Below are 9993 nucleotides of genomic sequence, written 5' to 3' on the forward strand. Positions count from 1 at the left end.
GTGGGCGTGGCTGGGTGGGGCGGGGCGGGTGCGTGGGTGTAGGTGGAGCCAACTTCACGGGGCGGGGCCAAACTCCCTGGGGCGGAGCACCTGGGATTCCAATCCTGCCTACCCTGTGGAATTCAGTTCCCGCTGGAAGAGCGCCTTAAAGTTAAGCCATGCAGCTTGCCCCAGCCAGAATTTATTAAGCATCAGGACCAGCAGGTGGCATGATGGTTAAAGTGTTGGAATTCCCACATGGCTGGCTGTGGTTCGAGTCCCAGACCTGGTGGCTTGCTTTCTCATTCTTTTTTTTTCTCTCTCTCTCTCTCTCTCTCTGTTTTTCTCAGGCAAAACTCAAATGAGCCAGTAGTAAATAAATAAATTAGATAGTTATTTAAGAAAAAAAGAATTTATTAAGCATCTACTGTGTGTAAAGAGTATTTAGAGGAAGTAGATGCTGTCCTTGTATTCATTTTGCTTTGTTTCAAAGAAATTACTTCATTCGGGCTAGCAAGTGGCTTGGTGGTTAAGGTGCTGGACTTCTACGCCACTGACTACAGTTCAAGTCCTGGATCTGGAGGCTTGCTTTCTCACTCTTTCTGGTCAAAAACCAAATTGTTTACATGGGACCAGCAGATGGAGTAAAGGTTATGTTGCTGGACTCTCATATAGTTGACTGTGGTTCAACTCCTGGACTCGGCGGCTTAAAACTCATGCCAGGTCCGTGTGTGTGTGAGCCCAAAATCCTGAGAGGAGAACGGAGGAGAAGGCATTGTGGCATGGCCATCCTCCCTCAGGGGTGATTTCTCACTTTGTGTTGCTCCATCTCTCTATGTCTCTCCAGCGAGCGCATGTACACTAAAGGGATCTGGGCCAGCAGGTGGCGTGGTGGTTAAAGGCACTGGATTCCCACATGGCTGACCATGGCTGACTGTGGTTTGAGTCCCGGACCTGGTGGCTTGCTTTCTCTTGCCCTTTCTGTCTCTCTCTGGTCAAGTTTAAATAATAATAACTAATGGAATTAAATAAATAATTATTTTGAAAATAATAATTAAGAAAAAAAAAAAGGAAGGGATCAGCAGATAGTGTAGTCGACGGCAGTTGGAGCCCGGGACCCAGTGATTTAAACCCATGCCAGGCGTGTGTACATGTTTGCTCAACATCTTGAAAAGATAATGGAGAAGGGATTGCATTGTAACTGCTACCCCTGAGGTGTGATTTCTCACTTTCTGCCTCTCTGGTGAGTGCATGCATCTTATCTTTTTTAAGAACTTTTCTTAAAAAAAAAATAAAAATAAAAATAAGGGCTCACAGGTGACGTGGTGGTTAAGGCGCTGGACTCTCAACTGGCCAATTGCAGTTTGAGTCCCGGACCTGGTGGCTTGCTTTCGCACTTTGCTTCTCCCTCTAGCGCTGTCCCTCTCTGGTCAAATTAAAAATAAGTAACTATGGGGGCGGCAGGTGGTGCGGTTAAAGGTGTTGGCCAACCACGGTTCAAGTCTAAGACCTGGTGGCTTGCTTTTTCCCTTTCTCTCTCTCTCTCAGATCAAACTGGAAAAGAATAAATACAGTTAATAATAATAATAAATACAGTTAATTCTTTAAAAAATTAAGTAAATAAGGGACCGGCAAGTATATTGGTGGTTAAAGGCACTGGACTCCCACATGGCTGACCACGGTTCAAGTCTCGGACCTGGTGGCTTGCTTTCTCACTTCCTCTCTCTCTCTCTCTCTCTGGTCAAACTGGAAAATAATAATGATGATAATAATAATAATAATAAAGTTATATAAAAGAATTACTTAAAAAATAAGTAAATAAGTTAATTTTTTTAAAAAATGCAATTAAATAATTCTGTTTTAAAATAGAATCCTTTAATGATGATAGACCAGAGAAAGACAGAGGGGGAGAGAGAGAGAGAGAGAGAGAGACAGAGAAGGGGAGAAAACAAGCTGCCAGGTCTGAGACTCAAACCACAGTCAAGCATGTGGGAGTCCAGCATCTTTAACCGTGATACTACATGCCGGCCCCTAATTAAGTAATTCTTTTAAAGGAAAAAAAATATATATTTTTTGGAGAGCTTTTTGCTATAGGGCACATGCGCTCGCCAGACAGACAGAGAGAGACAGAGAGACAGAAAGCGAGAAATCACCCCCCAGGGGGGATGGCCACGCCGCAATCCCTTCTCCTCCATTCTCCTCTTGGGATCTTGGGCACGCACGCACACGCACCCGGTGTGAGTTTAACTAACCCACTGGGTCCGGGACATGAACCACGGTCGACTACGTGGGAGTCCAGCGACATAGCCATTACGCTAACTGCTGGTCCCCCTTCCTGACCGTCTTAAGCTCTGCATCGTCACCTCCCCTCAGCCCCACTGCCTTAGTAACTGGTCTCAGCAGCATCAGCGTCGTTCACACTGGATCTCACTGGGGAGCAGGAGTCATTGCCTGGCTCTGGGCACCGGCTGGGCCAAAGCTTTGGCCTCTTGGGCCAGCCCAGGTGGTGAGGGAAGGAGGAGGTGAGGGCACCCAGATCTTTGGCCCACATTGAGACGACCACAGGAGGAAAGATGGCGCTCGACCAGGTTCTCGGGTAAGCCGGCTAGGGAGCAGTGGAGGGGGAGCAATTTGTTGGTTGTTAGAGATCACCTTGGGACCTAGTTAAGGTGGTCAGGAGCCTGGCATGGCTGGTTGTCTCTCTCTCTCTCTCTCTGTTTCTCCTTTCCTTCTCTTTTTAGATTTTTATTATACGATGCGTGCACTAGCATGATTTTCTTTTCTTTTTTAAAGAGTTATTTAATTTTATTTATCCATTTATTTATTTTAATTTGACCAGAGACAGAGAGAGAAAGTGAGAAAGCAAGCCACCAGGTTTGGGACTCGAACTGTGGTCCACCAAGTGGAAGTGTCCAGTGCCTTAACCACCACGTCATCCGCTGGTCCCAACCAGCAGTGTGATTTTCAAGGCACTGGGTCTGGTACTCAAACCGTAATCTGTCTTTTTTGTTGTGTATTTTTTGTTAAAAGAGAATTTTTTTTTTTTTGAAGAGGTTTTTGCTATAGGGCACGTGCGCTCGCTAGAAAGACAGAGAAAGACAGAAAGCGAGAAATCACCCCCCAGGGGGGATGGCCACGCCGCAATCCCTTCTCCTCCATTCTCCTCTCGGGATCTTGGGCACGCACGCACACGCGCCCGGCGTGAGTTTAAGCCACCAGGTCTGGGACTCAAACTGATCGACTCCATGGGAGTCTAGTGACGTAGCCATTACACCATCTGCTGATTCCCAACAAGTATATATTATTCAAAGAACTATTTTATTTAACTTTATCCATTGATTGAATGATTGATTGAATGATTTTAATTTGACCAGAGAGAGAGAAAGCCGTCAGGTCTGGGACTTGAACTGCTGTCGCCATGTGGGAGTCCAGTGCCCTTAACCACTATGCTTCCAACCCCCGTTTCTTTCTAAAGTTTATTTTGTGACACGGTCTTGTCACACAGCAGTCCCCTTTTTCCAGCCCTCCTGCTCCTCGGGATCTCGGGCACCCGTACACATACCCAGCACGTGTTCAAGCTGCCCAGGGATCCGAACCCATGGTCGCCCACGTGGCTTCCAGTATCTGGCCAGGCCTTTTTGGGAGGGAGAGGTCCGGCGTGACGCTAGCGATGCCCTGTCCCTCCGCAGGTGTTGGCTCAGCAGGGTGAATACAGCGAGGCCATCCCCATCCTCAGGGCGGCCCTGAAGCTGGAACCTTCCAACAAGGTGAGAGGGTTGGGGGTTCCGGGGGCCTCTGTGCCGGCCAGACTGGCAGGTCCCCCTTCTGGCTCTCTGACATTTCTCCCTGGGCGGTGGAGGGGAGGAGTAGCTCAAAGGGTCCTGGTCGGCTTGCAAAAGACCCCCATGACTTCCCATCGGGTCCCAGCCAGGGACCGAGGAGACTGCCAGCCTGCCTAATGCCCGTGTCCTCGCCGTCCCTTCTGGAACATTCCTCTGTCCCACTCACCTGTGTTTGATTCATCCCATTCACTGACTCCATAGCAGATACGGATAGAAACCCCTGTGTTAGTGATGCCCAGAGAGGAGATCTTATTTATTTATTTATGTATTTATTTATTTGGAGAGGTTTTTGCTATAGGGCGCGTGCGCTCGCCAGACAGACAGAGAGAGACAGAGAGACAGAAAGTGAGAAATCACCCCCCAGGGGGGATGGCCACGCCGCAATCCCTTCTCCTCCATTCTCCTCTCGGGATCTTGGGCACGCACGCACACGCGCCCGGTGTGAGTTTAAGCCACCGGGTCCGGGACTCGAACGGCGGTCGCCTACATGGGAGTCCAGCGACGTAACTGTTAGGCTCTCTGCTAATTCCGAGAGGTCTTTTCTGAGGTTGCATTGCCAATAGAAATGCCTGAGACTGGGTGATTTATGAAGAAATACGGGATTGGGGCCAGGTGGCATAGAGGTTAAGGTGCTGGATCCCCCAAGGCCGACTCCAGAGTTCAAGTCCCAGACCTGGCGGCTTAAAAGTCAGTGCTGGTCACGTGCATGCCCAAGATCCCGAGAGGAGAATGGAGGAGAAGGGATTGAGGCATGGCCATCCCCCCTGGGGGGTGATTTCTCGCTTTCCGTCTCTCTGCCTGTCTCTGTCTGTCTGGCGAGCGCACGCGCCCTATAGTGAAAACCTCTTCACCCTTGCCCTCCCCCCCCCCGTGGTCCCCACCCCCCTGCTCTCAGCCCAACCCCTGCCCACCTCCTGCCTCCCACAGACGATCCACGCAGAGCTCTCAAAGCTGGTGAAGAAGCACGCGGCCCAACGGAGCACGGAGACAGCCCTGTACCGGAAAATGCTGGGCAACCCCAGCCGGCTGCCCGCCAAGTGTCCTGGCAAGGGTGCCTGGGTGAGCCGGGGCTGGTGGGCAGAGGGGAGCTCCTAAGGGCGGGGAAGAGGCTATAGGCCGCAAACACCAGGCAGAAGGATTTTCTTCCTTCTGCAGGATTGGATGTCCTTGGTCATTGGGAAATCCGGGGAGATGGTGGGGACATAGTCCCTAACCCTGTGTGACAAGGCCAGGGCTAAAGGACCCAGAGGGAAATAGAAGCTTTTCCAAAGACGAGGCGTCCTGGTGGAGGGGCTATTTGATTTGGGTTTTGACGTACAAGTAGGAGTTTGCCAGGCAGAGATATGTTGGGAGGACCATTGAGATCTCGCTAGGCGCTAAGGCCCGCGAGGCCCGTCTTGACTGCCCTCCAGCTGTCTCCTCTCCCTTTTCTCCACAGTCCATCCCCTGGAAGTGGCTGTTTGGGGCGACTGCTGTGGCCCTGGGGGGCGTGGCGCTCTCTGTGGTCATCGCTGCCAGGAATTGATCAGCCAGGCGTCTGCCATCCCCCCTGCGCACCGTGGATCCCATCCCGCAATCCCTAACGTCCCCAGGCTCCCTGTCCCCCGCCTTCCCCGGCCTAGTTCCCTCCTCCTCCGGGCTGGGGACAGCGAAGTTTGGGAATCCAGGAACCCGGCAAGCAGGAGGGACTGAGGCCCTTTACAGAGGCGAGTCAGGCGGGGCCAGAGCACCATGTCCAGCCTGGAGGGAGGGGCCCTCAATTCCCCAGTTCTCGCCCCGACCCCGACCCCCCCCCTTAGGTCTCATCGGGACCAGCCTCAGTTTCTCCTCAACAGGCCTGGGGGCAGCCTTTCCCTGACCCAGTCCCTGCCCAAGTGCCAGCCCCTCCTGTCCCGCCTGCTGTCCTGTCTCGGCTCCTCCCTGACCATGAAATAAAGCCTCCCACCCCGCGCACTGCTGGCTCCGACTTCTTCCTCTGCCACTGCTCAGGCCCGGCCCAGAGACGGCATGCGACGTCCTCGGGACACACAGCACGGTGGACGTGCCGAGCCAGCTGGAGACAGGTCTCCTCTGGTGCATGCCAGACCCTCTTTACAGGGGGAGGTCGAGGGCTAACGCAGTGGGGCGCAAGCCCTGGGGGTCCGTGGTCAGCTCCCCCTGTCACCCCAGGATTTTGCCCTTGTCCTTTGGTTTCTCGAAGTTGGGGACCTGGATGGGCCCTGAGAAGCTGCTCCACGATTCTGCTGTGGGGTCACCCCTTTACTTGGTGGGTGGGTGGCAGAAGCAGGGTCCGCTGAGGGCTGGCAGGTCGCGGAGTGGTTGAAAGGCACTGGACTCCCGCATGGGCGACCACAGTTCGAGTCCCGGACCTGGTGGCTTGCTTTCTCACTTTCTCTCTCCCTCGCCAAATTAAAAATAAATAAGCAAATAAAATAAAGTTAAATAAAATAATTCTTTAAAAAAAAAAATTAAGGCGCTGGACTATCACATGGCCAACTGAGGTTCAAGTCCTGGACTTGGCAGCTGCTTTTCTCACTTCCCTCTCTCTCTGTCTCTCTCTGATCAAAACTGGAAAACAGAAGTAATTTAAAAAGAAAAGAAACAGGGTCCCTGGCCTCAGGCAGGTGGGAAGCCCCGTCTGGCCTTGATATGCCCATGTGGCCTTAAAAACTTCAAAACAAAACCCAACCAACAAAAACCAACCTGCCCTAGGGCACTTACGCTTAAACGCACAGCTTGTCTCAAACCACCAGGTCCAGGACTGGACCCACATAGTCACGTGGCATCCACTCATCTTAGTTCCATGCCACCAATTAGCTTAAGTGTTTTTTTTCTTTTTTTTAAAGAATTATTTTGGGACCAGCAGTTAGCGTCATGGCTATGTCGCTGGACTCCCATGTAGTCAACTGCGGTTCGAGTCCCAGACCCGGTGGCTTAAAACTCACGCCGGGTGTGTGTGCGTGCGTGCCCAAGATCCCGAGAGGAGAATGGAGGAGAAGGGATTGCAGTGTGGTCATCCCCCCTGGGGGGGGGTGATTTCTCGCTTTCTGTCTCTCTGTCTCTTGTCTGTCTTGCGAGCGCATGCGCCCTATGGCAAAAACCTCTCAAAAAAATAAAAAAAGAATTATTTTATTAACTTTATTTATTTTATTTTGACCAGAGAGGAATAGTGAAAGAGAGAGAGAGAGGGAAAGTGATAAAGCAAGCCTCCAGGTCCTGGACTTGAACCCTCGTCGGCCATGTGCGTACGTATGCAGTGCCTTGAATCACCATGCTACCTGCCAGCCCCTGGCAAAAACCCTGAAAAAGAAAAAGAACGCAACATGCTGGTTGGTGTGGTGGTTAAGATGGCTGGGTCCTACGCGGTGGCTGTGTGGTTCGAGTCCCGGACCCGGTGGCTTAAACTCACGCCGGGCGCGTGTGCGTGCGTGCCCAAAATCAAGAGAGGAGAATGGAGGAGGGGGGATTGCAGAGTGGCATTTTTTGGAGAGGTTTTTGCTATAAGGGCGCGTGCGCTCACCAGACAGACAGGGAGAGACAGAGAGACAGAAAGCGAGAAATCAACCCCCAGGGGGGATGGCCACGCCGCAATCCCTTCTCCTCCATTCTCCTCTTGGGATCTTGGGCACACAAGCACACACACCTGGCGTGAGTTTAAGCCACCGGGTCCGGGACTCGAACCGTGGTCGACTACATGGGAGTCCAGCAATATAGCCAGTGCGCCAACTGCTGGTCCTGCAAATTAAAGGGGGAAAAAAAATAAATCAACCCATGTGTGTGCTTAAAATCCCAACCGGGTGGAAAAATGAAGGAGAGGGGATTGTAGCAGGATCATGCCCCACGTGGGGTGGCTTGCTCCCTCTCTGTCGCTGTCACCCGCTTTCCCTCTGTCTGCTGAGCCCACGCTCCCTCTTGCAATTAGAAAGGAGGTGGTGGGTGGAACCTACCTGCCACCTGGGTGCCCCTTGGGTCATGCAGCTGAGTGCTAGGAGGAGTCCCCGTGCCACCTCTTCAGCATTCAGCCCCTTTGCTATCTGTCCTGCCCTCAGCCGTAGGGGACTCTGCTGGTGGCCCTGGGGTGGGAGCTGTGCACACCCCAGATAGGATGCCTCTTCGTTTTGCAGTCTCACCAACCTGAGCAACACCCAGCTCCTGGGCGTAGACAGTCTGGCTTGCTGGGTCCGAGACTCGAACCGTGGTCAACTACATGGGAGTTCAGCGACATAGCCATTACGCCAACTGCTGGTCCAAAAATAATGACTAAAAATAGGAAAAGATACCTTGATTCCTGCAGGTGTTGTGAGGGTTAGGGGCGTTGGACTCATAGATGGCCAATCTTGGTTTGAGTCCTGGACCTAGTGGCTCGCTTTCTCACTTTTTTTTTTTTCTCTCTCTCTCTCAGTGTGTCACTCTCTGGTAAAATTAAAAATAAGTAACTAAATAAAGTTAAATACTTTTTTTTTTTTTGCTATAGGGCGCGTGTGCTTGCCAGACAGAGAGAGACAGAGAGACAGAAAGTGAGAAATCACCCCCCAGGGGGGATGGCCATGCCGCAATCCCTTCTCCTCCATTCTCCTCTCGCGATCTTGGGCACGCACGCACACGTGCCCGGCGTGAGTTTTAAGCCACCGGGTCCGGGACTCGAACCACGGTCGACTACGTGGGAGTCCAGCGACATAGCCATTATGCTAACTGCTGGTCCCCAAGTTAAATAAAATCTTACAGAAAAAAAAAAAAGCTTGCACATGATGTACTGCTAAGGGACTGGACTCCTACGTGGTCAACCATGATTTAAGTGCTAGACCCAATCGACAACTTGAAAATCACACTGTGTGTGTGTGTGTGTGTGTGTGTGTGTGTGTGTGTGTGTGCTCAAAATCCCTACAGGAGAATGAAGAAAAATGAACTGCCCTGTCCATCCCCCCAGGGGTTGATTTCTCATTTTCACTCTCTTTGTCTCCCTATTGAATAGATACACGCTAGAGTGAAACAAACAAACAAACATGGGACCAGCAGTTGGCGTAGTGGCTATGTCGCTGGACTCCCACGTAGTCGACTGTGGTTCGCATCCCGGATCCGGTGGCTTAAACTCACACCGGGTGCGTGTGCGTGCGTGCCCAAGATCCCGAGAGGAGAATGGAAGAGAAGGGATTGCGGCGTGGCCATCCCCCCTGGGGGGTGATTTCTCGCTTTCTGTCTCTCTGTCTCTCTCTGTCTGTCTGGCGAGCGCACGTGCCCTATAGCGAAAACCTCTCAAAAAAATAAATAAATAAAAATAAAACACAACTCTTGAAAAACCAAAACAAGGGGCCAACTCCCGCATGCATGGTTGACCGCAGTTTGAGTCACGGATCTAGCAGCTTGAAAGTCACCAGGCACGTGTGTGTGCATGCCCAAAATCTCAAGAGGGGATTGGAGAATGGATTGTGGTATGGCCATCTGCTCTGGGATTGTGATCAGTTACCTTTCCACTCTCTGTCTCTTTTCTCTGTCTCTCTCTGGCGAGCTCACACATCCTCTGGGGAGAGCCTTAAAAAATAAACAGGATTTAAAAAAAAAAAATTGCACATGCTCATAGAGACACTGTTTACCACTGTCAAAAAGAGGAAGCAACCCTGAGATCCATCAGCAGATGAAGTGGTAAATAAGATGTTATCAAAAAAAAATATGCATATCCTGCGGTATTTTACAGCCGTGGAAAGGAAATGGGGGGCCAGCGAGTGGCATGGTGTGGTGATTAAAAGCTCTGGGGTCTCAACCTGGTGTTTTAAAGTCACACTGGGGTGGGGGACAGCAGGTGGCATGGTGGTTAAGGCGGTGGACACTCCCACATAGCCGACCAAGGTTCCAGTCCCAGACCCGGTGGCTTGCTTTCTCCCTCCTCCTCCTCTCCTCTCTCTTTGTTCAAATGTAAATAAATGAATACGGTGGTGGCGTGGTGGTTAAGGTGCTGGACTCCCACACGGCCAACCATGGTTTGAGTCCTGGACCTGGGGGCTTACTTTCTTAAATTCTCTCTCTCTCTGTGTCTCTCTCTGGAAGTATTAAATAATAATAATAATAATAAATAAAAGCATTAACATCAGAAATTCTTCACAAAATTTTTTTTAAAGAATTATTTTTATTTGGGAACCAGCGGTTAGCGCAATGGCTATGTCGCTGGACTCCCACG

The 9993-nt window shown here is 51.2% G+C and overlaps 1 protein-coding gene across 1 annotated transcript in view; it reads left to right on the forward strand.

The window, feature by feature from the left end:
• FKBP8 (FKBP prolyl isomerase 8) overlaps positions 1 to 5774 on the forward strand; it is a gene marked incomplete in the record, with an annotated part of 35299 nt that extends 29525 nt beyond the window's left edge. Inside the window, 3 exon segments of the mRNA XM_027771292.1 lie at positions 3669 to 3746; positions 4749 to 4880; positions 5260 to 5774. Coding sequence (XP_027627093.1) covers positions 3669 to 3746; positions 4749 to 4880; positions 5260 to 5346 — 297 coding nt within the window.
• Positions 5775 to 9993: the final 4219 nt, after the last annotated feature.

Source organism: Tupaia chinensis, unplaced genomic scaffold (assembly GCF_000334495.1).
Source record: "Tupaia chinensis unplaced genomic scaffold, TupChi_1.0 Scaffold000201_1, whole genome shotgun sequence".
NCBI lineage: Eukaryota > Metazoa > Chordata > Mammalia > Scandentia > Tupaiidae > Tupaia > Tupaia belangeri.